Below are 27,599 nucleotides of genomic sequence, written 5' to 3'. Positions count from 1 at the left end.
ATACAGTTGTGAGATACTCAAAATAGAGAAAATAAACATCTCGTGAAAGACGAACACTTTTATTCAAAAAAAGAATCTTCAGACGAAATAACTTCTTTGCATAAAAAATCGCCGAACACGTTTATTCAAAAAAAAAATCGCCGAACATAATGATAGATTGATCGGGCGGACAGCGAAAGGCGCCAGCGAATCTGCTAAGTCCGAGGAGATGAGCTCGTACACTGAGAACATGAGGTTAGCAAAGGTATTTTGTCTTATAATAGACTAAAACGTCTTATGCTTTCTGAATTAGATTTTTTATGGTTTAGTACATCGTTGAAATAACGTAATAATATTCCAAATAGGCTCATCTAAGCTCAGAAATTGAAGGTGGGACTAGGAGTCTAGGAGCCATGAACAAATGTAATCGTTGGATTGATATCGCTGATTTTAATTGACAGATAGGCACATAAGCACATTAATTCAACCGTAGTATGATGAGTGAGGATGGTATGAAATCAATAATGCCAGAGACTGGTAGTTTTGATCGCGAATCTACAAATTCCAAATCCTTTCTCTCTGAGCTAGTTGTCTCACTTTAAGGAATTCTCAATGTCTTTGGGACATGAAGAGCTGTCCTGCTTGAGATGGTGCCATTTTTTGTGCAGTTTACTTGGGTTTGTGTCACTAATGGCAATTGCAATGTCATTGGGGAAGAGGTCTCGGAGCACAAAGGCATGCAAAATGGTTACCACGAAGAGACCAAGGACTGTTAGTGTGGCAATAAGAGACAGTATGACAGCCAACGCTTGAGTTGCTACGTTCATCACTTCATTCGAATACCTGATAGTTGCAATGGCAGCACCGGTCATCGGGAAAGTGTATGCCCACCATGCCAATGAGAACCTATTTGAGTCGATGTTAGAAGTTAATTATGTACAATCTAATTATGGAAACTCATTATCAGTATGTAGAACTCAAGAAGTAAATCAAATTGAATATATATCTTAATTGAATCCTCGGAAAAAATTGACTCCGACTACCTGTACATGCGAGCAGAGAGAGAGAGAGAGAGAGTTACGGATACTAGTATCGACAAAGTATTCGATCATCTGAAAATCTTATCTTGCAAAGTACGTAGTGCAACATATATAATTACTGTAGCTGATTAATAATGTATACTTGCCGATGAGAGATAGAGGAACATAGCGATGAAGTAACAAATCCTTGAGCCATGATCAAAAGTGCCTTGGATTTTTGCCCAAGCCATTGAAGCAACGCTAGGTGCTGCTACGAACAGAAAGAACACAGGATGGAGTTCCTTTGGGATTACCGACTCATTTGTTGTTAGTTTCTGGTAGAGAGTTACAAATAAGACCGAGTAGTGAGCCAACCCGACAGCAAAAATGAATATTGGTCCTTCTCTTAGTGCCATTGATGCACCCAGCAATGCACCAACAAAGTTGCCAACAATAGATATATGGTTCACAGGATTCGCCACCTTTGAGAGCCCGCGTTCGCCTCCTAACATCCACTGCCCATATATTTTAAGTTGTAAACAATGAGATATGTATCATGCAATTATAGATTCGAAATTTTCCCCCTTTTTCGAATCTTCTAACTTGTACATGGGAGTTGCGAGTCGCGACCCGCAACAAGTTAATTAGTCACATATTCCTCAAAATAATCATTATTTCCCACTAAGGAGTAAGGAGTAGACGCTCTTTCTTTTCCCCTAGTTTGGACTTCGGACCTAAAGATAGACCGATGGAACGTATGACACAATCTCTGATATCAAGCTCGCTAATATGTCAAGCACTAAGTCATACGTACATATATATGTATATGCATATACATGTGTATCAACTGTAAAGTATTATCAGCTTGATTTGCAACAACAATTTTCTTTTGTCATATCGACACTTCTCTTTGGTGCGAGATTGTGACATGATCTTGTATCACCACCACGAATGCTAAAGTAATTATCATGTATGACCTAATTTAAAGATTGTTGGACTAGGCAAGTTGGCGGAAAGCACACTGCTTACTTAACTATTAGCTTTTTTCCGCTAAACCGCTTATTGAGCTAATTAGCTTATACTCTATGAACGATTCCTAATTATTTCATCAAGTCCAAGTCGACCTTGCTTAATTTCAAATGCGTTAACAACCGTTAAAACTCTTAATAAAATGAGTAATGAAGCAATATATCATCGAATTACTTGATTGTAAATATTCTCATGATATTTGAGGGATCGGAGACGATTGAGTTGCGTAGCTACAATCATAAACTTCGCCAAATCTTCTGGAACGATTCACCTCGATTTGATTAATACGGTAGTAAATTTTAATATCCAAAAAGTACAATGACGGTACGAATGTATGATCAAGGAAACAAAAATTTAAATTAGTAAAGGCCAGCATAAAATCTCAGTGGGGAAAACGAAGCAGTGTGAAAGCTAACTGATATTATAAGAAGCTCTTCTACGCTTTGAAAGCTACCATTGCAACTTGACATGAAAATAGCAAACACACTACACTCATAAGCAACTTCTAACTTTTCCTGGGAGTTCAATGTAGAATAGATGGTGATGGTGGGTAGGGACTGTGTTTTGAATTTTGGAACGCATATATCATGCACAGTAAGCACGCGAGCTAGGACAGGACGACCATGGCTCTTTAAGAAACATGGCACATTTCAATCTGGGGGGGGGGGGCGGTTTTGCAGATGCACAAGAACTACCATTATATGCAAAGAGACATGAAACTAGCTAGTTGATGGAATGAGACGTAGCATTGGCTTTGATTTATAAAAGATTAGTTGTCAATCTGTCATATTCTTGTTTGCTCGCTTTTAAGACCTAAGTAGGTCATCTAGGGCAGCTGCTTTCGTTCTTTCTATGGATGTGTCACTCACTCACCACCATGCACAAAGCAACAACAAAAGCCAGTCGGCATTTCCCGGCTGGGCCAACCTGGCCAAACTAATTAACATCGATATATAGTGTGGTTGATCTGGATTATGCATTTCCTTTTGTTAAGTAAGTATTATTGATTATTAGGTTGGTTTAGTTTGTGCCTTCTCCACTCACATGCATAACAACACAACTAATAACGTTTAGTTTTAATGGTATTTCTAAATAAAGACAATTCATTCAAGTTTCAACTCTCTAGCATCTTTTGAGTTTACGACTAGTTTATAGTTTTTCGTCTTAATTTTTTGAAAATTATTCTCTAATGTACCTATTAAATTGTCTGAAAATTGCGCATTTTAAAATATCAAACAATGTGAATCAAATTAAATAATTATGCAATTGGTTCGAAATTAAAGCAAATGTGTGAGTCTACATGTATTACTCTAGACATCGTTATCAGCCAAATCAACTAGTCCTGCAGATCTAATATCGAAGTGTATGATATTGTTGATTATAAAACCTAATTTAATGAGTCCGATGGAACTTATCTTTATTCTGGTCAACGATCGAACGTATCCAATCTCAATAACCGTCTCTTTTTTTTTCCAGGACAAGAGCCAGTGACTCTATACAACTTTTTTTTAATTAATTTATTTATTTAACAAAGGAGGTGGGCAAAAAACCTGACCTCCTATGTCTGATAAATTTCAACAAAGAGGATAAACAAAAGCTCAATCCGGCATGTGTACACCTACACATGCAAAACCATAAATATAAAAACCTTAGCAAATAGCAAACCCTCAGCCAATAAACCTTTAATCAAATGACGGGATGAAGCTGGTAGCATTGGCAGACAGTTGTGAGATACCAAGAATAGAGAAAATAGACATCTCGTGATGCTTATTGTAATAATGAAAAGAATGTAAAGCAAACTCTCTGAACAATTTTAAAAGATGACGTTGGGCTTCCAACATATTAAAAATCTTACATTCGAAACACACCAGATTCCTAGTGATCCAAATAAACCAAATTAAATTACAGGAGACTAGAAATCGAAGTTGACGTTTAGGTTTTGGGAGCGCTGAAACACCAACACCATTAAACACTTCATCAAGTGTACCCCAAGGCGAAAATGAATGAGAAAATAGAAGGCAAGTCCATTTTCATAAAGCCATAATTTCATAATAATGCAAAAGAAGATGTGTACCCGATTCTGCATGATTTCCACAAAAAGAGCAACGAGATGGAAGTGAAAAACCTCGTCATTGTAAAGCATCATCAGTTAGTAAACGCCCATGAAGAGCCTTCCAAACAACAAGAGTTTTGCGGGGTTGAATTGCTTTACTCCAGGTCACTTTATCCCAATTTTTATGCTCACCATGATTTGAGAAGAACAAAAGCTTCTGTTGCTGTCAGAATTCTTGACGAGGAGTGCGGCCATAAAAGAGAGTCAGATGTGTATGCATCAGGCAGAGCAATGCGCTCAATTTTTTTCTGCTGCTTGAGGGAATGAAGAAATAAAATTTACTGGGAGAACCCAATGAGAATCAACAATAACATCATTCACCTTAGCATGAAGTGGAATATAGCCACTTACTCCAACACTAGTAGCAAGAGACTGACACAACCAATTATCTTGCTAAAAAGATATCCTCTTACCATCACCAACACTCCAATACAAAGAATTCAAAAACATTGGCCAAACTGCCAATAATTGTCTCTAGCTTTGTTTTCTTGTACATTAAACCAATTAACCATATTTTGAGTTAATGACCCGCATAACCAAGGATCCCATAACTAAAGGCAAACTTCATCCTCAGGAAAAAGTTATATTTAGTCCTTATCATCTTTGCTACTATTTAGTATATCATTGATGATAATTTTCTAGTTTTTCTGTTTAACCGGCATGGCATTGTAGATAATCGAATGGGTTCATTATTGGTGAAAGGTCGATCTGCAAACCCTCTGGCTGATGTTGCAGAAAGATCCGGTTCATGTCCACGTCTATAAAAGTTCCATTCAGACTCTGTAAATGGAAAGTATACATTGTTTAATCCAAAAAAAGGCCCCCTTCACAAGGGGCTGAAATTTTTGTAATTCATTGATTTAGAACTAATTTTAGTTGGTGGTTAATTAGAAAATAGACGATCGACAATAAGCAAAAACCAGCAAAATATGAAGAAAGAAGAACAGTGGGATTCGGAGATGGAGTACTTGGAAATTGGAATGCTTAAGGGAAATATAGTGTGATTAATTTGTCAGTTACAACATCTTTTCAAATACATATAAATGCATGTCGATTGAAAAAAATATATAGGCAGGACAATAGTCATATCGATCCATTCGTAACATATCGGTATATCAGGTACAATAACTATTATAAATATGGTCAGAAAATGATTGTGAAATAAACTGTTTATGTTGTGTGTTTTGAATAATCATATGTGAACTTAATTTGCTAAGTGTTTTTGTAAAATTTGTTTTAAAGAGTGTTGTTAGGACTCAATTGGTATTTTCAAATTTACAATTGTTTTTTTGTCTTGTTTTTAAAAATTTCATTTTATAGTTTTTATAATTTAATTATAACATGTATTAGAAAGTAATAGATTTATAAATAAACTGATTCACTAAACACTTTTACTAATTTAAATTAATACAAAAACTAATGATCTATATTTACGGCAGGCATTGATTTACTTGTCAATATATAGCTGAATAATGTATGCATGCAAGTTGCAATTCAAATGATTATGATAGAATCATTGAGAGACAGAACTGTGTTGAAGCAATTTATTCAAAGATGGTTTTATACATAGTCAAGAAAAGGATAGCAAGTACAAAATGAAGCTAAAAAACATGGAGAATTAAGAAAATAATCAAGCAAAACCAAATGATTCATTACAGTAAAGCATGAAAGAATATTTGTTGACCTAGACCAGGACTACCTCACTACCGTATAATTATATATCGTATTCTGTATCTTCTTCCTCGATGACCTTGATCTATATACATATGATGAAAGAATTTATATTTAGCCCTTCCAATTATTTCTTAACCTAAAGTATTAAGCTAAAAGAAGCTTTTGTGTAATGTGGAACTGTGGGCCGGGGTGTGAGTGTGACTAAGTGAGTACTTGAATTACAAAAGTCCAGAAAAAGAAAAGCTTGCAAAGTGGCAATGTCGTGTAATCCACCAATTATATGCACAAGATTTTTGGCGTTCTATATGATCATAGATTCATAGGCTTTGTGTATGCAGGAGCCCTGGCATGTGCTGCTGATCTGTAAAAAGACCAGAAGAAAAGACAGGGGAAGATGCTCGGAGCTGCTGGGAATCTCTGACTCCATTTTTCAGTTCATTTGTTAAAACCATTCACTGGGACCAGAGATCGAATTGAAAGATATGCATTGCTCTTATTATTACGAATTAGATAATCGAGTTGATAAGAGCTCTAACTGCTCACATTTCTCGCTTTCTTCCGCCATCGACCATAAACCCTCTTTTTCACGATCGACAACTGTGTTGATAACCCTAAAAGCCACGCACCACTTTTATTATTGTTTGCCTTTGCCAGCCTATGCCTTTGCCTTCGAGTCTTCCACACCACACCACACCACACAAAACGTCAAAACCCTTCATTTCAAGCTGTACGTGACATATAAATCATATAATGCAGCAACAGTAGTGATGAGTACTGCAATACATACATAATTGGATCCCCAGTGACCCATCGCGCAAGAAACAAGAACATAAAGTAGTGTAATGTGCAACAAGGAAAGTAGGGGGAGAGATCGAATCCCATTTCTCATTATATTAAAGAGAATCAAAATCAAATCAAACCCTCTCCAAAAGACGGTCTTGGTGAAATTTTGTCAAATTGTGTGACTTTACGTGCAAGATAAGGAATTGCTTAAATTGACCTATTTTGGGGTTGTTGGATAGTGTAATAGAGGGTTATATTGATCGCAAAGGTACCTCCTGTGCATGCTTTTGTGAGACTAATTAGAATGTCATAAATTGAGTTACTAAAATGAACTATCCTAGAGTCAATTTGTTCATACTAATTGAGATCAGTCAACCATGTAAGAAAGATCATACATAGATTCCAAACTCGATTCAAGTTGTTCATAGTAATAGCTAAATCAATTATAGCTGAACTCTGTGTTACACAGTGTCAATTTGTTCGTAGTGATTATGAACTAGCTGAGACTCCTAAGAGTGATTAACAAAAATTAACTTTTAGTCTCCTAATCTACAAAACGTGAAAGGTTATACACGTTCTTGATCTAATTACACCTTGTAGCATAATTAGGTGATGACAGAGATCCGTGTAGTGCAAGATAACAACTTGTAATGTTACAAATTTAGGGTGCAGCCGCCTCTATTTAGTCTTGTATCACTTTCATTAGTGACAGCTTAATATTTGTAGAAAGGAATTGGAATGGGAAATTCCATCAAAAGAAGCAACAAATGTGCATAATACCTTTTTGAGTCATGTGCTTTCTAAAGTGAGGACCGAAAGGTAAATATATATAATTCAACCATGCAACAAAAGTTAATCGAATTAAAAAAAAAACTTTTTCATGCATAAACTCTAAATAATTCTCTTTGTCAAAAACTAATTTCATGTCGGTGAGTCATGCCTTCGTGGTTAAGTAAATTAGCTAACAACGTTGAGGTCATAAATTCAAATATCATTTCAACTAGTTAGAAGATAACCTTAGGCTAAGCATCCTAATCATAAAATTTCCTACATTTGGTTGGAAACAAGGTAAGCAATGCTACTTCATGTGTGGTTCAAATGGACAATGACAGTTAAAACTTTGAGCATGAGCCCACCATAGTAGGTATAGTTGTATATGGCCAATAGAAATTAGGAAGAACATGCTTCTAAATTTGTTTGTTGGATCCTACCAAAATACAACTCAGAGCTATGTATTGCTTCAATTATTATCTCAGAGACAAAACAGAGCTCTCAAGTCTCAATTAATTGATCCGACCTCATACACCCCATATACGTAGTAGTAGTAAATTAATATGAATGGTTAATTGTATTTCTTGCTTAATCCTTAGTTGTATGACATTTCCTTGTTAATCAAGTAGCCTGACTTATGCACAGTAGTGTGTGAATTATTTTTTGTAAAGGAGAAGAGAAAAGAAGAGGGAAAAGCAAAGCCCCCCGGATTTGAGGTGTGAGTCAAATTCACAGCTACTAGAGGTGAGAAAAAAAAAATCATGAAGTCGTTTTCGGATTAATCTACTATATATCAATGTATGTTATATATTTTACATTTAACGGTTGATAACATATATTATTTTTCTGACCCCACTTACAAAATAATACCGACAATCGGATGTGAGATGTATAACATACATTAATATATATTAGAATTTTTCGTGTGCAGTTTTCTTCTCTTGGGGAGCATTTAACGTCCATTAGTATTATGGCATGCTATAAATAGCACACGGGGGGAAAGAAGAAGAGGGCCAACACCAACACCACCATTAAGCTTTCTCATAAACAATTTTCCCAAAAACTAAAAGCTTTATTATTTCCTCATTGTGCAACATCAAATCCCACCAAACCCATTTGGTTGAAACAGGAACTGGGTTTGGAACAGGAACTGGGTTTGGAACTTTGGATCCTTGTTTGGTTTCTGAGGTTGTAAAGTACAGAGCTTGGTTGAGAAAGGTGGGTGCTTTGGAGATTGGCTTGTTAGGTTGTTCATTAAGATAGGTGATGGAGCAGAAGCACATTTTGTTGTCTGCTTTGAGTGTTGGGGTTGGAGTTGGAGTGGGTTTGGGGTTAAGTTCCGGCCAGGGTGCAGTGAGTAAATGGGTGAGCGGAAATTGCTCGTCCGATGAGGTCACGGCGGAGCAAATTGAGCACGAGCTGATGAGGCAGGTGGTGGATATGAGAGACAGCAAGGTTACATTTGAGGAGTTTCCTTATTATCTCAGGTAATTTCTCAAAATTTGTTTGTTGTTTTGTTTTTTATGTCAATGATTTATGTAAAAGAGAATGGAAGTAAGAAAGATGGGTTTGTTTTGTATCTAATTAGTTCAGGAGTTTTGACCAATTTTGTAAGAATGTAATCACTGAGCAAATGATATAGCATATACTTACGATCCTCTGGACAACTTCTCATCTTTTTGTTTACTTTCTGGTTTAAAAGTTTTTGTTGGCATGAATCTTTTGTTAAATGGATTCTCTTAATCTTATTGCTTATGGCTATATGAAGTTGAACCTTCTGCTCTGGATTTGTTAAATGCTTTTGAATCCTTGTTTTCCGGAGCAACCCATCAAATAATATCTAGAAGAACAAAATTTGAAGCCTAAAATGACATAGATCCTATTTGTACATTTTGTGCTGCAATCCCTTTTGTCATCCTCTAAAGAATTGCAGGAGATCGATAATAAATACCATTCCGGCGCAACATAACAGCTATGACTGTTTTCAAGTCTAGTCTTCATTCAGCTCCATCCAAATATGCTTATCTGCTTTGTCATTTCATGTTAGACATAGTTCTCCATTGAGTATCATCGCGAGTATTGTCCTGTGAAGTGGTCTGATCTACTGCTGAACTTACCCCCTACACTTATTCTTTGGAGAAGGCATTGTTATGTATGACAGCAACTGTAAATGATAGAAGCTTGTGAGTCTCACTCTTTGCATCTTCTTCTGCATTCTAGTTCTGCTGAAATAATCTTAAACTTTGTGCAAATGGGATGCATATCATTTTGCTCCAAAAACCTCAGTTCATGGGAACCATCTATTTCTGATTTTCATGGCATACACCCTTGACTATGTGTCCATGTGGATTTTGGACGTCCAAGATGGACCATCTTTGAAAGTCCAAAGTACTTCAATATCTTCCTAGTTGTATAATTCTGAATCATGAGCTTGTGCCGATGCAAAATTTTCTGCTTATTTTACAATTGTTGGTTTTATGATGGCAATGACAGGGAAAGAACTCGAATGCTATTAACTAGTGCTGCATATGTTCATCTGAAACATTCTGACTTATCCAAACATACCCGGAACCTTTCACCTGCAAGCAGAGCTATTTTGCTATCAGGACCTGCTGGTATGCTATTTGGAAATGAAATTTGCACCGACATTCTTATGCCTCGTTTATTTCCAATGCCAATCTAACCGCATGTTTAACTGACAGAACTTTATCATCAAATGCTCGCCAAGGCTTTAGCTCATTTCTTTAAATCGAAATTGCTGTTGTTGGATGTTACTGACTTTTCAATCAAGGTAATTATTTGCTGCTTCACTCTCCAATTGGCTGATTTGGATCATCATAGAGTTATACTTATATGCCATTTTTTGTATTTTACAGATGCAGAGTAAATATGGGTGTACCAAAAAAGAATCAGTAAGCATTCTGCTCTTCATGCGATTCTGTTTGCTACTTGTTAGCTCAGTTAGAGTTCTCCCTAATTCATTTTCTCCTTATTGTAGTTTCATAAGAGGTCCATCTCAGAGGCAACATTGGAACGGATGTCTGGATTGTTTGGATCCTTCTCGATGCTCCCTTCAAAAGGAGAGACCAAAGGTACGAAAGGAAGCAATGCTCCTATTCGCGAGTCTAATCTCATGTTCATATCCTCAGCCGAGTGACAATTTGTGATGTCTACACTATTACTCTAAAGTTCTTATGGTAACTTATTATTATTATTATTATCTTGCAGGCACCTTATTTCGGCAAAGCAGTGCTGCAGATCTCATATCAAGGTATATTTATTGTGATGGTTCCTTTTAATTCTTAAGGTAGATGTGCCACAATGGGTCCATGTAATGTATTGTTTCTGTCACTACTTATTATAACTGCAGGAGTAATGAAGGACCAAGTCACCATAAGACACTTAAAAGAAATGCCTCTTCAATATCTGATATCAGTAGCATCAGTTCCAAAAGTGCGTCCGCAAATACAGGTTTTTTCATACAAACTACAATCTGTTTTAAGTTTCTAGCTCTTCTATATAGCTACTTGGGAAAGTGCTTAAAAAAAGATCCTTATTTTTCATTTCTTGCTTTTCCAGCTCCTCTCAAGCGAATGAGCAGCTGGTGTTTTGACGAGAGACTTTTTCTACAATCACTTTACAAGGTAGTGTCATGAAACATATGTTTTTAACTTTTTAATGTTCAATAAATGTGCTCCATTTATGAATACAAGTGTTTCCTTAGTTAATGAAAACCTCCAGTCAGTATAGATTGTAGACTGGAGGGAGAATCACTGGATAGTTCTAAAACTTCCAAATATCTAAATATGGTACTGGTATAGGCATATAGTACTAAATGCAGAAAAATATTTTCCATGCAGGTTTTATCTTCCCTATCAGAAAGTGGTTCAATCATTCTGTACCTCAGGGATGTTGAGAAGCTATTTCTCCAATCAAGACGGTTATACAATTTGTTCAGCAAAATGTTGAACAAACTCTCAGGATCAGTGTTGATACTCGGTTCCCGAATGTTAGATGCCGAAGATGATTGCAAAGAAGTAGATGAGAGGCTTGCTGCATTGTTCACATACAATATTGAGATCAGCCCCCCTGATGATGAGAATAAGCTTGTCAGCTGGAAGGCCCAACTGGAAGAGGACATGAAGAGGATCCAGTTTCAAGATAATAAAAACCACATAGCTGAGGTACTTGCAGCAAATGATCTTGAATGTGATGATCTTGGTTCAATCTGCCATGCAGACACAATGGTTCTTAGTAATTATATAGAAGAAATTGTGGTTTCAGCAATATCACATCATTTGATGCAAAACAAAGATCCTGAGTATCGTAATGGAAAGCTTGTTATATCATCAACTAGGTACATACCAACCTTTTGTCTGCATGGTTTCTCAAAAGGATAGTTTTCTTATTTATATCCTGCTGCAGATGAACAGTTAAATCTAATCGCTGGTTGTCATGTGAAACAGTTTGTCCCATGGCCTGAGTATATTCCAGGAGGGAAAATGTGGCGGCAAAGACTCTCTTAAACTGGAGACGCATGCTGATTCCAACAAGGTCCATATTCTATCTTTATTTCACCTCTTGATATTTTTCATCTCAACTTGAAATCTTGTGACCATCAATTTCTTGTCAATTATTCAGGATACTGAGGAGGAAGAGGTCAGTGCAAAGACAGAATCAAAGTCTGAAACAGGGGAGAAATCTGACGCCAAAAATGAAGCAGAGAAATCTGGAACCGCAGCAAAGAAGGAAAGTGAGAATCCACCTCCGCCAAAAGTTGTAAGTTCAAATCCTTCAGTACAACAATAACATGCACATGGTTGACAATACATGTTTCCTTCATAATTTCTTTGTCTCACTGAAGTTTCATGGTGTTGGTGCAGGAAGTTCCTCCAGACAATGAATTTGAGAAGCGCATAAGGCCAGAGGTTATTCCTGCAAATGAGATTGGAGTGTCCTTTGCAGATATCGGTGCATTGGATGAGATTAAAGAATCACTTCAGGAGTTAGTCATGCTCCCTCTTCGAAGACCAGACCTTTTCAAAGGAGGGCTCCTCAAGCCCTGCAGAGGCATATTGCTTTTTGGCCCTCCTGGTACTGGTAAAACAATGCTTGCAAAGGCCATCGCGAGTGAAGCAGGAGCAAGTTTCATCAATGTCTCAATGTCAACAATCACTTCAAAATGGTTTGGAGAAGATGAGAAGAATGTTAGAGCTCTCTTCACACTTGCAGCAAAGGTCTCACCAACTATTATCTTTGTCGATGAGGTTGACAGCATGCTTGGGCAGAGAACTAGAGTTGGGGAGCATGAGGCAATGAGGAAGATTAAAAATGAGTTCATGACACACTGGGATGGACTCTTGACAAAGTCTGGAGAGCGTATTCTTGTTCTTGCTGCAACTAACAGACCATTTGATCTTGATGAAGCAATCATTAGGCGTTTTGAGCGCAGGTAGATATAAATTCATGTTGAAGTCCAAATTCCCATGCTTCTTTTTGTGGCTGAACTTGAAGCTAATAGATTTATGGTGCTAACTTGAATCCTTTTATTGTCTTCAACAGGGTAATGGTTGGCCTTCCCTCTGTTGAGAATAGGGAAAAAATCTTGAAAACTCTTCTTGCAAAAGAAAAGGTCGAAAATTTGGACTTTAAAGAGCTGGCAACCATGACAGAAGGATATAGTGGAAGTGATCTTAAGGTTTGTTCTTCTAACGACATCATAATTTATTGATACATCATGAATATAATGAGCTGCGAAACTAATGAACTATTGGAAAAACAGAACTTATGTGTGACAGCAGCTTACAGACCTGTAAGGGAGCTCATACAACAGGAAAGATTGAAGGATCAGGTGAGTCTCTTTCCTTGTTTGTCTTATAATTTCAAATTCCCTTCCATTTACAGTATAATGCTGAATGTTTATTGAAAACTTTGAATTGTAGGAAAAGAAGAAGAAAGCCGAAGCAGCCAAGAGCGCAGAAGATGCTTCAGACTCTAAAGAAGAGAAGAAAGAGGAGCACGTAATTACTCTGAGGTCATTAATCATGGAAGATATGAAGCAAGCCAAGAATCAGGTAAGTTCAAATTGGTTTCCTACATTTTGCCAACTGTAGTTACTTTCATACTTTTGTTTACATTACATGTTTACATGCATAATGGGGTAATGCAGGTTGCTGCAAGTTTCGCTGCGGAGGGATCAGTAATGAGTGAGCTGAAACAGTGGAATGATTTGTATGGAGAAGGTGGCTCAAGAAAGAAGGAACAACTGACTTACTTCCTCTAAATATGTTCCCCGGGGAGAACTAAGATACAGAGTGGCCATATTCCATGAGAATCAGATAATGCAGACGGTTCTAGGAAGCTGGAACGCGCATTTCAAGTAACAGGAACATTTCATGGCACATACGGATGTTGGGGAAGTAGAGGCTCTAGCTGAGATCCTCAGATGAAGGAAACCTTACAACCCAATGAAAGTATACAATGAGTGTAGAATGTAGCTTACAACTGTATTGGTTTGGCATCTGTACACCAAGTGGAAGTGAGGGTTCTTGGTATTTATTAGGCTGTTTTACAAAGACATTACCACTAGTTTCTTAGGATTTCAATTAGATTTGTGGTATTTGGAGATGATATGGGGTTTAAGAAAATGGGTAGATGAACCTGCATCTGATATTCAGTATTCAAGTTACAGTTAGCATTTCATACATTGTTCAATCTTGTGTAATTCTTCCTGGTACAGTATTGTAATGTAAAATATATGTATACATATTAGTCTTGTAGAATTTGCTTTCTTTCTACCATCAGAATCAAAGCTATATCAGTCTGCAGAAACACCAGAAAATATCACACAAAATGCCCAAACTCATGAAATTTCAACTTTCAAGGTCTAAAACATGCAACTAGATTCAAACCGCTTCAGTCATTAGAACTTTACAACTACAGCATCCAATGGCAATAAACCTTAAACCCTAAAGCTTAAACTTGCCTACCTCAAAAACCCTAAACCTTAAACCCCTAAAGCTCAAAGTTACTTGCCACTCAAACCACAGACCTAGAGCTGCATAAACAACAAAGGCCCACCAGATTTCGCAACCCGAGCCATCTGCATAGCATCGTAAAGCGACTCTGGTTCAAGTGACTCCACCAGATCACGAACCCTTTGATCCTTCAACCCCTCCAAAAACTGGCTTATCATATCCTCTTCAGTCAAAGAGCCGTTGTAGTCCAGGTACCCCATATCAGGAGGACCAAATGAGTTGAGGAACGCACACTCGAAATGCTCCCATGACCCCAATCCGTGTTTGGACTCGTACCAGTCCATCCAAGGGGTCGCGGTGCCCATCAGATGAAGGGACGCGACCTCGACCTTGTCGGCCTCGGGAGTCGCGAGGTACTTGAAGTAGCGAACGGCGAGGGAGACCCAGTCGAGGGCGTTGTCTCTGCCGCCGTGGAAGACAGGGAAGTTGAGGTTGAGTGAGGGTTTGAGTTTGTTGCTGAGTTGTTCCAGAACTGAGTTCTGGGTCTTGTGGAGGTGGGTTTGATTGGTAGAGAGGGATTACAAGGAGTGGAGGTCTTCAATGGAAGGCTGGGTTTGGGGTTGGTGGAGCTCAATCTCAAACCCTAGGGAAACCATTTTGGTGGTTCTCATTTGGGAATTTATGAAAGGGAGTGTGAGTGTGGGACTGTGGAGCCTTTGTGCTCTATAGGTAAAATAGAGGCTTAAAAAAAAAAAAGGAAATCAATAAAACCATCAGGAAACTTCTCCATGAGGTTATGCAATTTTGTCACACTAGAGAATGACAAGTTGACAACATATGGTGCTCAGTAGCTCTTGTTTACTTTCTACAATGGGTATTGAAAATAATTTTGATACAAATGTTTAAAAAATTACTAAACAAAGACGAAAAATAAATAGATAGTCTAACTTAACTTTGATTTTATTATTTTATACATGTGTTTCAGGATGTTAATTTTGTTGATGGTGTTGTTTCTTGTAATTCGCATTTGTATTAAATGATAGGGTTTTTCGGCCTAGCTTAGGATCGCTTTTAAACCTGCTTCGAAGCTCAAAATCGATTTTTGGAATTGTTTGCTTGGAGTTGTTTGGTAATCTATCCAAAAGCATCTTCCCAACTGAATTACTTATCTCAACCTGCGAAATGAGGGAGCTATAATTCGAAGCTCTTGATTTCAGGTTTTGTGGGGGAATCAAAACCCAAACGTGGAGAGTTGAATGAAATTTTGAGAAATAACCTACATTGTCCCATGCCATGATCCTTCACGATCTGTCTCATCGATCTTTCTCTATTGCCCTTCTCCATCGACAAAGATCTCAAGCTCTTCCCTTCCCCATGAGCTCTTCCTCTTCCCTCTCAACTAGCTGAGGCCTCGAATTCTATTTATATCCAGCTTTTTGAAGCCCTTCTCTCTCATAGTTCCAGCCTATGCCTCCTCTATCAACCCCGAATTTTAACATCAAGTTTACCAAAACACTCTAAAATCAGTTTATGATCTCACATCCCGTTCAAAAGCAGTTTACCAAACACCCCATTAATTTCCCTCTCTGTAAATCTCTAAGAATTTCTAGCCATAAAAAATTTTAATAGGCCGTTGCTAAATGTACCCAGCTAATTATTTAAATAATAATATAAATTAAAAAAAAAACTATTTTTCCGTTATACTCTCGTCCTCACCAATTAGGCAATTAGTCAATTACCCAATTTTTTTATTTTTTTTGAAGATCAGTGTCAGAAATCGAAATATATTATAGTATGGATGATGATGGTCGAAAGTCGAAATCCGATTGTTGTACGTGTTCTCTAGTGAGAATGATAATGATGGTTAAGAGTGTGGTTATAATTGCAAAAGAATTGGAAACATGAGTCGACACCATCACAAGTATTTGGGCTCTTAAGATAGGCTCATGTCTAAAAGCGGCCCACCATCACAATCATCTATGTTCCAGGAATCTTCATTCCGTCTCTGCGCTTTGAGCATTGAAATCAACAGAAGGAACTCGAAAGAAATGTCGAAAACATTGGAGAGATACCAGACGCTTGAGCTGAAAGAGTCCTTAGGAGGATCCATTCATAGATACCCTTTAGTCTGCAAAGAGCTCAGCTTAATTCTCAGAGGCGCTTTTAGAAAAGTTCCCAAGAATCTCCAATCTCTTATCTTCCAAGACACCCTCACCGCCTTTCGCCTCCTCCCTAAGTATGTTTCTTCATCTCGTGCTTGTTATTGGTTATCTAATCGACCCCATTTCATATTTTTATGATTCTATATCTTGGTTGCTTCTAATTTTCTAAATTTTGTATTCAAACTTGAATCTTTACATCCCATATTTTGATGAAGTACTGAGGCTTTGTTTGTTTTGATTCCTCTGATAACTTTTTGGATATTGAAAATATATGAATTGGGATATTAGACAACCCATTGATGACAAAGTAACATCATTTAGTTTGAGTTGCAATGACAATGATGTTTAGCTTGAGCTACATTTTCTCAATGCTAATCTTAGTTGAATGAAATGCTTCAATTAGCTTGAATTACATGTGTCGGTGCTAGAATATATTGAGAAATTGACATGAATTTTGTGATTGCTATTGTACTAGAATGAAGACACGCGGTGCTGTCTCGGCAGCTCATCTCCTCCTTCAGAGTGTTGAGGCCAGTCTGCCGAAGCAAAAGAAGAACTTGGCTATTACAGAATATAAGATTGCAATGGTTGCTCACAAGAGGCGCGCTAAAGCCCGCCAAGAGGAGAATGGTGACATTATCGTAGTCTGTACCTTACAATTTTCTTATGTCCAATAGTCAGAAATGATGTGAAGTGTGCTAGATGTGTTTTAACCTGTTCTTTCTACTCATGCAGTTGCCTATCTGCCACAAGATGTTATTGTTCATGTATTCAGTTTCCTGGATTTTCAATCTTTAGCTTCTGTTGGACTAGTCTGCTGGTAATTCTTTCTACTCAGTAGTTACTTGGTATCATGAAGATCCAATTGATCTGCATTCACCTCTAATATGTCTTGATTGTTTTAGTGTAGGCCATGGAATTTTGCAGCAAGTGATAACCGGCTGTGGCAGAGGCAATATGCTACGTGTCTTACAATGACTTGAATATCAAGGAACAGCATACCAGTGAACAGGTTGAAGATGAAAGTTATGCGCTGTTTTGGAGAAAAGCGTTCAAAAGAGCATATAAAGGTGAATCAGTAGATATATGCATAAATGTTTGTTGTCAAGTAGCTTTAGCCTGTTATACTTCGTTGCCTTGGTTTAAGCTTTTTAATATACCCACTCAATGCTTACCATAATAAATCTGCTTGGATTTCAGGGAATACTTCATCAAAGAAATTGATATCGAGTAGGGGATACTGTAGATACTGCAAGATAATTGTTTGGCTCAACAACATGAAATGTTTCAATGAACATTTGGACTAAATCCTGAAGTTCAGAAAATTGACCCTGTGTTACCTAGTCAGGTTTTTTTTTTTTAATCTTACTCTGTACATTCTGGTTTTCCAATAATAATTCTTGAATGGGGTTGTGTGAATGCCGGATGTGTTACTCTTCTAGGCACATAATGGCTCCATGAAATTAAATTATGAAATGATGTAATTGATCTATTTCCTGGCATGACATAAAGGATAGCGCCCTCTTTTTGTTCCAGGAAGACCCACTATTAGGATCAACTTGTCCATATTTCTAGTTCTTTCGTTCTGATATCTTGAACCAGACATTTTATGTCTACTACATTCATCATTTTCAGGTGGTTAACTACTTGTTGGAAGGTTATGTATTAATGAAATCTTCTTCAGAGAGTGATAGCGACAGTGATTCAGAAGCAGGGCCCTTCTCCAGGTTATGGGCCTATCGAAGACGCTTGAACAGAATTGAAGATAAGCCTTTCGATTAATACCAATGCCTGGATGTATAATGTATTACCTGTTAACTTATAGAGACGCTCTACGCCATTATTATGGAACAAAGATGGAACATTGAGGCCAAGACTTGATGCCATTTAGTTTGCATCCGGGCGTAGTCTTCCCTGTAATTAAACAATCCTTATAGGATGTACCATTAGTAATAATATTCAGGATATATGTTTCATTATCCTTTAGATCAAAATCAATTGTTGTGCTCCAATCATTTCTGGTGATTTTTTTTCTTCATGTTTTGATGCTAATCAGTATGTTGCATTAGTCAGTTTATCTTTATACTTCCGCAAGAAAATTGCAAAATTGGAAGGATAATGAATGGTAGTTATAGTTGCCTGGCCAAAAGAGAAGGGAATTGAAATCAAAGGTAAGTGCAACTTTCTAGATATAAAAAATAGATACAATGTATTACTGTGATAGGCAAAAAGTTCAAAGGCATCAAACATTTATAGATCTAAAACTCTTATATTCATTAAACTGTGCGCTCATTAAACCAGGTTCTAAAATGAAACGCAGAAAGAGGTAATCTAGCGGATGATGAATCAAGACTGGACAAAAACCACAGTTACTTGATGTAAAACCTAGTAAACAAAATTAACTCCAGCATGGTGTGACTCTAATCCTTCTTCTTCTCTTTCACCGGGCCCTTGGGTATCTTACTCAAAACCTTTTCATCGAACACTGCATACTGCTTCTTAAACTCGATCCATGCCTTTTCAGCAACAGCATCAATCTGGGCATCATGCTTCTCATAGACCATGGGCATGGTGTGCAGCATGACGAAGACTGTCCATTCAAATTCGAACATGATGTCAATAACGGAATTGGAAGTTTGTTATATTGAAATGCACAAGAACTTTAAAAGGAAATTGAACATAAATGGCAATTCTTACTTAAGTAGAACAAGGTCAGGAAGTTGAACCATTTGCCAATCACTGAAACAATCCACAAGACAGCAATAACCTGATAACAGAGGAGCAGCTAATTATTATATAATCCCAAAAACCGGCTACTTATACCACCCGACAATGAAAGAACAATCAACTTACACTGAGGAATGTCTTCAAGTCTCTCCCAGATGCAATTTCCCGCATAACATGGAACCCTTTGTTCAGTTCAGTCCTCAGTGCAGAGGCAAGATCAAGGATACACTTTTCCGGGATTTGAACTTTTGGGATTTCTGGTGGAGCCCTGATTCAGCAACAATGAAGTCAGGGCTGTATGATATTACACCAAAGATTAAACACCATGAACCGTAGCAAGCGGATCAAAGGACTTACTTGTTGATAAAAGAGGATGCATTGGACCACAGGAAGAAGACAGCCAGAAAAAGTATCAAAATATGGCAGACCAGTGTGATCAAATGGTATTCAAGACACTCAAAGAAAATCCACAGTACAGTCGCTCCACCAAGAACACTTGCAGATTCTTTCTTGTCCCTCCATAGGAGGACATCAGCGGCTGCAATTGAAGATTGACATTACATCATACTCGATAGAATTTTCTCAGGCACAGTCGAGAATTGAGAAAACTGAAAACAAGCATGCACATTGCATTGTCCACATAACACACAAACCCTTACACATATTATCAACACAAACACCATACAATGTACATTCGAATTCAATTCATCGAGAACATAAGAACCTGTCCGTAATAAAAACAAACCAGCCTACATTTGTCTACCGAAACCTTGAAAATCAAGCAATCAATTCATACATGCTGGTACATAATAAAACACAATGTGCAGACGAACCAGAGAATAGAAAGCACCAATCTAATCCAATCCTTCACCATAATAGCCTAAAAATGATGATCAATTCACTGAAACTATCCAAAATGTTCCACACAACACCTCCTTCATGATCAACAACATGACAATTGAAACGACGCGAATATAACAAAGATCAAACAATCTACAATCTTTCTCATACGAATTAGTCTCAAAATTCTAAGCCACATTCTTGTTTTCAAATCGCCAAAACAAAATTTACAGATTCTAGGTTTCCGATGATCGCCGATATTTTCCGATCAACCAAACAACAATACCTCAAAACATTTCAACAATGCAGATAAAGAATCACAACGAAAGAAAGATTTAAGAGAGAGAGAGAGAGTACGTTTGCCACCGCCGAGGACATTGTGAACGGACTTTTCGCGGCCGAAGATTCTGAATTTGTTGGACTTGACGGAATCGTGCGCCGCCGGCTTGTGGTGTTCCTCCGCCTTGTGCTTGACGGCATCGTCCTCCACGGCTGCCATGACGGCATCCACTTTCTTAGTGTGCTTGTCGTCGCCGGAAGACGACGAGGACGAGGAGCGGTGGTGGGAGTAGATCTTCTCCATGATCGTCTCGCCTGGAATCTCTTCTGGCTCGGCCATGGCTTCTTTGCGCTAAAGATCGAACAGTTTGAGAGAGAGAGAGAGAGAATGTGGATTTGTATTTTGGGGGGTGGGAGGCTTAAAGCGAGAGGCTCGGAGTCCGAAGCTGAGGGTCGGATGAGAACGAATTCGGAAAAGAGTAACAGAAACCAAGGGTAGGGCGCGAGAAAAGAGACTACGTGTGCGCGGGAATGTCTCGGGTTACGGCGTGAGGCTGTGACCTATTTTCAATTCTCTTTTTTTCTCAATTTGTTTTTATTTTTTTATTTTTTGCAATTATTTTGATTTTATGTGGAAATTAAATTGAGAAATGTAACCTACAACAAGACATTTAATTGGGAATCATTTCTGAAAAATTAAGTCAATTTGAATATAACCAAAATTATATTACATTTATGCAGTGATTCATGTTTAAACTAAAATTTACGTTCAGTTAATTTTATCGATATAATTCATTCTTGTTGGATATGAAATATTAAGCTTGAGACACAACAGCTCTACATATGTAGATAGATGTGGGTGTAGAACAACCATTTTTTCTAACTCATGTTCTTTTTTTACTCCATTAAATTTACTCTTAAAAATTGAACGCCCGAGCTACCAAAATAAAGATATGGCCAAATATATACAGATTTCAATAACAACATTATGTAACGAGACGCACCAACTTGTTTTACCTTCGTAGGCTTTCCTAATACATCATACCAGCCCCAATGCTACCAATATTGCCTAAAATGGCAGGTATATATTGAAAAATGTACTGCATAGTGAAAATCGGTGACATTGTGACGCGCCATCCTTGGCGCCAATTTCTAATACTGGGCCTGAAGCACCAATGAGATCAAGCAGACTAGCTAATGGGCTAGACTGGGAATTATGAAAATATAGAGCACCATGTACTTGATCCCAATTTAGGAAATTAAGGGCTATATCAGGCCAGCTGAATTAGCTCATGTTTAATGATCACTGCAAATTTCTCAATCCCAGATGCTACAGTCACTCAAAGCCGATATAGATCTTTCATACCCATTGATCAGAACAAGGTCAACTAATACTTGCGGATTTCAACATAACTTGAAGTGGAGTGTTGCTGCAGATGATTGTTACTATGTTAGGCAATTCATTTGAGACCACCAAACCTTATTACATCTGCCAGCATGCATTTTCCTAGAAGGTGAAATGTAAATTCAGGTTCATTGGTGAAAGTTTGGCAGATCATTATTATGTAGAGTTCAGCTAAGATAAACCTTTTATTTCTCTAATAACCATTACTTCAAAACCGACCTGCTAAGAATTTGTTGTACAAAAACTCATCTCCAAAAACCCTAATTTATACTTCAAATCATTTTCTTACGACGAACCCTAATAACAGAATGGTATGAGAGGCTGAGAGCAATATATGAACTTGTGAGTAGAAAATAATCTTCATCAAAGGTCCATGTAATAACCCTATTTTTCAAAACAATATTTAGTTTGATTTGAATTCTATAAAGTTGTGAAATTCAATTAAAATGAATTTGATTGTTTGCGACTTTACGAAACGGAAACAGAAACGTTCTCGGAACGTTTAATTAGAAAAACGTTACGTTTCCGAACGAATATATCGACTTTTATTCCGTCGCTCGGTTGCGAAAACTTTCTTCACAAAAGTTGTAGAGCTCGTCGATACGAGTTCGTGGACGCTTCACGCGTTCAAATCGGAGGTCGTACGTGAAAGTTATTAACGTCGGAAGTTAGTTTCCGATTTTGGAAACGAGTATTAAAAGGGCATTTTTGTGATTAGGGTTTCTATTTATGGAAACCACACTCTCTCACCTCTCACCCGCCTCCCTCAGCTCTCTCTCCCCGATTTTCCTTCTCTCTCCCTCCGAAAATCCTCCTCGTCGATCCGCCGCTCTCCAGGCCGCCGTGACATGCACCGCCCAGCTCAACGTCGTCGCAAGCACTCCCACAGCCACCCTCTAGCTCGCCAGCATGTGCCCCGTCGTCGTGGAGTCACTAGGACGTCGCCAATCTTCTGCAGATTTCCTCCGCCGCTACCTAGCCACTCCGGCGCCTCTCCGGTGCTCCCCACGGCTCAAATAAGGTAAGGGTTGATTGAATCGAGTTGTTGTGATGTTGTTGTTGTGTTTTTGGATGGATTTGTAGAAGATTGGAGTAGATCGGAGGAGGAGGGATTACCGCCGCCTTAGGCGGCGCGTGTGGGTGCGTGGAGGGAGTAGGAGGCGGCGTCAGGCCGTGGAAGAGAAGAGGGAGGAGAAAGGAAGAGAAATGGGGCGGCGGTGGCGTGATACGCGCGGCCTGCCGGAGGTGGCGCGTGCCACGTGCGGCGGCGCGTGCACAGTAATTTCAAACAATAAATGGTAAAATTTATTTTTACGACGGTGAATGTAAAAAGGTGATTTACGTACGGTAAATGTAATTTTTATTTTACATACGGTAAATGTAAATTACATTTAGTAAATGTAAAAAGTAATTTTGGAAAGGTAATTCAGTAATTATTATTTACTGAGACAATATGTATATTTAAATAGTATTTATACGTATAGAAATACGTAAACAGTATGTACTCGTACATGAATACGTAATGGATGCGTATTTGTACATTAAAACATGAATAGTAAATACGTGAATAGTATATAGTGAATAGTACTCAGTGAACAATAACTTCGTAAAACTAAAATTTCTAAACAGTAACAGATTATTACAGTTTCGGCATTTAAAGGTTTACGAAACATTTCTAAATTCTTTTCTTATCTTTTCAAGGTGATCGATAAATCAAGGAAATGAATTATCTTCGGAAATTGTGAAATTACGCTCGAGTTGATAAGGTGAGTAAAATCTCATATAATTACGAATCTACCCTTGCGGAGATTCAAGATTTTGCAAGAGTTTTTAATATTGAATTACGATATGTATACGATATAGTGGATTGCATATATACTGTATAAATTGTAATAAGTACATATATATATAGTTCGCTAAATTATATACTGTGATGAATTCATTATGAATTGGTCATTTCAATGACGAGAATTATATATTGAGCAAGTGATTTAAATTGTACAATATGAGGTGTGATTATTGTACGTGGTTTTAACATGGTATTGTTAAACGTTTTGTCTTCGGACGTGTTTATGAAATATGACATGTATATGATATAACGGATTATATATATATTGTATAAAATGGTAAATAGGTACATATATATATAGTTTGCTATATAATATACTGTTCTGATTTTATCGTGATGATGTCATTTTGATGACGAGATTTATATATCGAGCATGTGATTTTGATTAGTACAATATGAGGTGTGATTATTGTACGTGATTTTAACATGGAGATTGTTAAAATGTTGATTTGTCTTTGGACTTGATTTTGTACAATATGAGGTGTGATTATTGTACGTGTTTGGCAAGTCGGAACCTAGTCTTTGGCCGGGCGAAAGTTACGATACAGTTAGAGCTCTAGTCTGTCTGCCGGAGTACTGCATGTGAGGTAAGTCAGGTAACAGGTGGTTATCGGCTCATGAGTACTCATATTTTGGACGTTGGGTAGCAGGTGGTTGCCCAATATCGGCGGTGTACTACGTGAGGGGTAACAGATGTGTACCAGCGTTCATTAGTACCCGTATTATAAATGTATTTGGGTAACCAGAAGGGTTGCCTAATTTCTCATGAGCACTTCATTTCATATATTTTTGGGACAACCAGATGGGCCGTCCATTGACTCATGAGTGCATTTATATTTGTTGATTTGTGGATTTTCGTATATATTGATATGCGAGTTATATTTTCATTTTACTCATACGAGCTATAAGCTTACCGGGTTTGTGTTTACAATCCCGGTGCACCAATTCGATGGTGTATGGGATAATTCCGCATGTGTCGATTAGTGGAGATTGAGAGACGACTCTGGAGACTCGAAGTTGTTCATTATCCTGCTTGTGGTGAGATTTCTAGTGCGGATTTGTGTGTGAGAACTTGTGAGGTTTTATTTGTGAGTTTTGTGAGAGATTGTGAGGATTATTACATTTCCATTTTATGAAATGTTGAATTATAAATTTGGTTTGTAATAATTGGTTGTCTGAGTTATATTGTAAACTCAGTAATGATCCGCTGTGCATTTAAAACGATTTCGATTCGTTGGGATTATTTTGGTGTTTTTTTGACTTTGAAATTTTGAGTTTTTAAGCTCGAAATTTTAGGGTCGTTACAGTCCATATATAAGGTTATGGATGGCGAAATGCATGAAGAAAGAGAGGCCAAAGTCTAAGATATCCGACTTCAAACTAAACAGAATAAGTTAGATCAGTAGTTTCATAGAAGCTTCAGCAATGTTATACGTTAAACATGAAGATCCCACCGATGACATTTCTTCAAGGACTAATTTGACCAGCCTGTTTGTGAAAAAATTTAAAGCTAGGACCAAAACCATAAACAAGCACAAAAAGAAAGAAAGTTATGCTAGACACTTGAGTGGATTTAGATGGGGACAGATTTGATCCTCTACCTGAGATGACAACAAGAAAAAACGAAAAAACTATGATGCTGGTGGAAGGGTCATCATTCATTCCTACTTTGAAACTAAAAAATCAAACAGAAAATTACAGTAAAAGATAAAAAGTGATCAAGGTAATATGGGCTGTAGAATCTTACTGCAGGTTAAGGACAAATATATATGTTGTTGTTTGAGTGTAGGACTATTATTCCATTCTATATGCAAATATGCTATGATTTGATCATAGTATATGGTATATGATTAGTATAATGGACTAGTAGAGTCAGCTTAAGTCTTTGTAAAGAGCAAGCCAAACAAAGTTGGCAAAGAAAAGAGAAAAAAACACTGGAAAAGTCAGCTTGAGGATAGCATTGTCGTGCGTTCCATGAAGTAGAGACGTTGATTATTTTTTTTGTTCTTGAGCACGGAATAATTTATACCGGGTTGGCAATTATCACACCAAAGACTAGAATCTGAATACGTTTGAAACTCAATTGTTCGTTTTGGTCAATATTAAACAGAAAGTGCTAATTTAGTTGACTGGTTTGAGAAATCAACATTGGCATAAAACCTAGAGCAAAATTTCACTTAGTGAATCTAGTTCAAGAGTTAGTAAATAATCCGAGATTTATAAATTCTTTTGTCTTGTGGATAATATTGTTTATTGCTCTTGTTTTGATATATCTCTTGAGACAATTTGTCAAACACTTTATCTTAATCTGTCTCAAATGCTTACTCTGTTACTTTTTAATCACATTTCGAAAATGCTTCAACAAACTAGAGGAAGTGAGAATCGTTACAATATCTGCATTCCCTTGGAAGGTTTTAGACAGACTCGGTAAAAGGGAAAGTGAGTGAGATGAAGGAGCTTTCTCTGTTGTATTTTTCTGCAGAACACAGCTTGATATCTCATTAAAAAGAAGGAGCCTGAGGCCACAAAAACACAAACCCGAGTTTACAAGTCAAAACTTTTCCGGCAAATATTTATCGCAAAGAACCCGATTCCTTGTTCTTCTGCACCTAAAAATAAAGAACTCGGAAAACCTCTTAAGGGCAATAGAGGGGTCCCTAAACTGAAGGAAGCGTGCCCCCATCTGCACCAATGGCCTTGGCTTTGCCTTGTTAAAGAAGCCAATTCTCTGATTTTGTAGATCAATTTTAAAGGCTCTCTTCTCCCAAAAGTTAAAGCCTCTCTCTCTTTCACTCATGTGTAACATAACCCTAGAGAGGTTTTTCTTTTTGGCCTTTTACTCTTTCCATTTTTATTTTCTTCCTCTATTCTGTTTGGAAGTTTCTCTTTGCCATCCTGCAGGTAGGTTTTCTCTTTTCTAACTCATTACTTGTTCGGTTGTTCCTCGTTCACTATCACGCTCTCTTCCCAAAAGGTCTAACAATCTCTCATGGCCATGGCCGGAGAATGTTGTAAAGATATAAAGCTCGTTTCTCACTTTGTCCGGTCAATGTGTTAACTTTGAAAACAAATGTCTTGCTTTCATGGAAATTTTAGACTTTAACAAGAAATAAAGATGAAGTTAAAGATCCACTCTAGCTACTTTAGTTTAGCCCCTTTTACCTACAATTTTTCAATTTAGGGATGGTATTTTGTGTTGTATTTGTTTTATGTTACCCTAAATTATAGTACGAAATTTTCGTGTACCTTGTCGTATATATGCCCGTATAACATGTTTGATAGGATAACTGGTTGAGTCGAAAACACCAACACAACTAACCCGATCAATAATCTGATCACTCGATGGTATTGATCATATGTTTCAAAAATCATGCACGATGTGAAGCCAAAATACTTCAAATGAACATGAAGCGATGAAACACAACAACTAATGATCATTACGTAATCTATTAGTTCTTACATACTAACCAGTGGAGGTTACACATGGTAGGCTCTATGGGCTCAAGCCTAGACGAAATTTTCTTTACTACTAATATGTTTTGACGTGCTAGTTGATTTTGTATATGTGTTAGTCCAATTGGTTTGGTCTCATGTTTTATAGCCTTGTGACTATGGTTCGAAACCTGCTTTCTTCAATTTTCTCTTCATTTTTTACTTTCTTCTTTGTTTTCTTTCTCACTTATTTTGTTTTCTTCCTTATTCTCTAGCAATTGAGTCACTCTCTAGTTGGATTTAGGCAGCAAGTCAGCAACTAATGCTAGATATAATTCTGAAATGTGTTTTATAGTCAAATGCCTCACCCTTTCCTAATTGTGGAATTATGTCTATGCATCCCTTTACCTATTGATGGCACATATCATCTCCATGTATGTGCATTTTCTTCCATCTGATTCAACCTTGGTCCTCTGTTTGCATGCACTTCTAATATTGTCATTTATTATATATTTAAAAGGGTATGTACTCTGTTTGCATGCACTTCTAATATTGTCATT

At 37.4% G+C, this 27,599-nt stretch overlaps 4 protein-coding genes across 5 annotated transcripts; 2 read left to right on the top strand and 2 right to left on the bottom strand.

Annotated features, from left to right (window-relative positions):
* Positions 1 to 484: 484 nt before the first annotated feature.
* On the bottom strand, positions 485 to 1,531 carry LOC126803851 (S-type anion channel SLAH3-like; the record flags this gene model as incomplete). Its single annotated transcript, XM_050531574.1, has 3 exons — positions 485 to 885; positions 991 to 1,065; positions 1,149 to 1,531. Coding segments are annotated over 3 exons (771 nt in total), but the record flags the coding sequence as incomplete, so codon positions are not given.
* A 6,981-nt stretch (positions 1,532 to 8,512) lies between these two features.
* On the top strand, positions 8,513 to 14,089 carry LOC126801516 (uncharacterized). 2 transcript variants are annotated; one of them, XM_050528891.1, is made up of 17 exons: positions 8,719 to 8,855; positions 9,416 to 9,551; positions 9,862 to 9,983; positions 10,071 to 10,159; positions 10,245 to 10,280; positions 10,367 to 10,460; positions 10,597 to 10,639; positions 10,739 to 10,839; positions 10,948 to 11,012; positions 11,229 to 11,725; positions 11,835 to 11,922; positions 12,010 to 12,147; positions 12,252 to 12,820; positions 12,931 to 13,066; positions 13,151 to 13,219; positions 13,311 to 13,442; positions 13,538 to 14,089. In XM_050528891.1, exons 2-17 carry the CDS (start codon positions 9,523 to 9,525, stop codon positions 13,649 to 13,651), a joined length of 2,322 nt encoding a protein of 773 aa, XP_050384848.1. In that variant the 5' UTR covers positions 8,719 to 8,855; positions 9,416 to 9,522; the 3' UTR covers positions 13,652 to 14,089. The 2 variants fall into 2 exon arrangements, with proteins under 2 accessions (XP_050384847.1, XP_050384848.1); XM_050528890.1 differs by lacking the exon at positions 9,416 to 9,551 and having other exon boundaries at positions 8,513 to 8,855.
* Positions 14,090 to 16,388: 2,299 nt separating this feature from the next.
* On the top strand, positions 16,389 to 18,431 carry LOC126802996 (F-box protein At5g52880). Its single transcript, XM_050530719.1, is given in 8 exon segments — positions 16,389 to 16,581; positions 16,983 to 17,137; positions 17,243 to 17,327; positions 17,418 to 17,470; positions 17,473 to 17,577; positions 17,708 to 17,803; positions 17,806 to 17,855; positions 18,143 to 18,431. Coding segments are annotated over 8 exon segments (879 nt in total). The 5' UTR covers positions 16,389 to 16,393; the 3' UTR covers positions 18,290 to 18,431.
* Positions 18,432 to 18,679: 248 nt separating this feature from the next.
* Positions 18,680 to 20,693, bottom strand: LOC126802532 (reticulon-like protein B5). Its single transcript, XM_050530174.1, has 5 exons — positions 20,432 to 20,693; positions 19,592 to 19,772; positions 19,361 to 19,502; positions 19,205 to 19,274; positions 18,680 to 19,097 (listed from the first exon to the last, which is right to left on the bottom strand). The coding sequence occupies exons 1-5, from the start codon at positions 20,691 to 20,693 to the stop codon at positions 18,928 to 18,930; spliced, it is 825 nt and encodes a 274-aa protein (XP_050386131.1). The 3' UTR covers positions 18,680 to 18,927.
* Positions 20,694 to 27,599: the final 6,906 nt, after the last annotated feature.

Source organism: Argentina anserina, chromosome 7 (genome assembly GCF_933775445.1).
Source record: "Argentina anserina chromosome 7, drPotAnse1.1, whole genome shotgun sequence".
Taxonomy (NCBI): Eukaryota; Viridiplantae; Streptophyta; class Magnoliopsida; order Rosales; family Rosaceae; genus Argentina; species Argentina anserina.
This window is presented reverse-complemented; position numbering and strand designations above follow the sequence as displayed.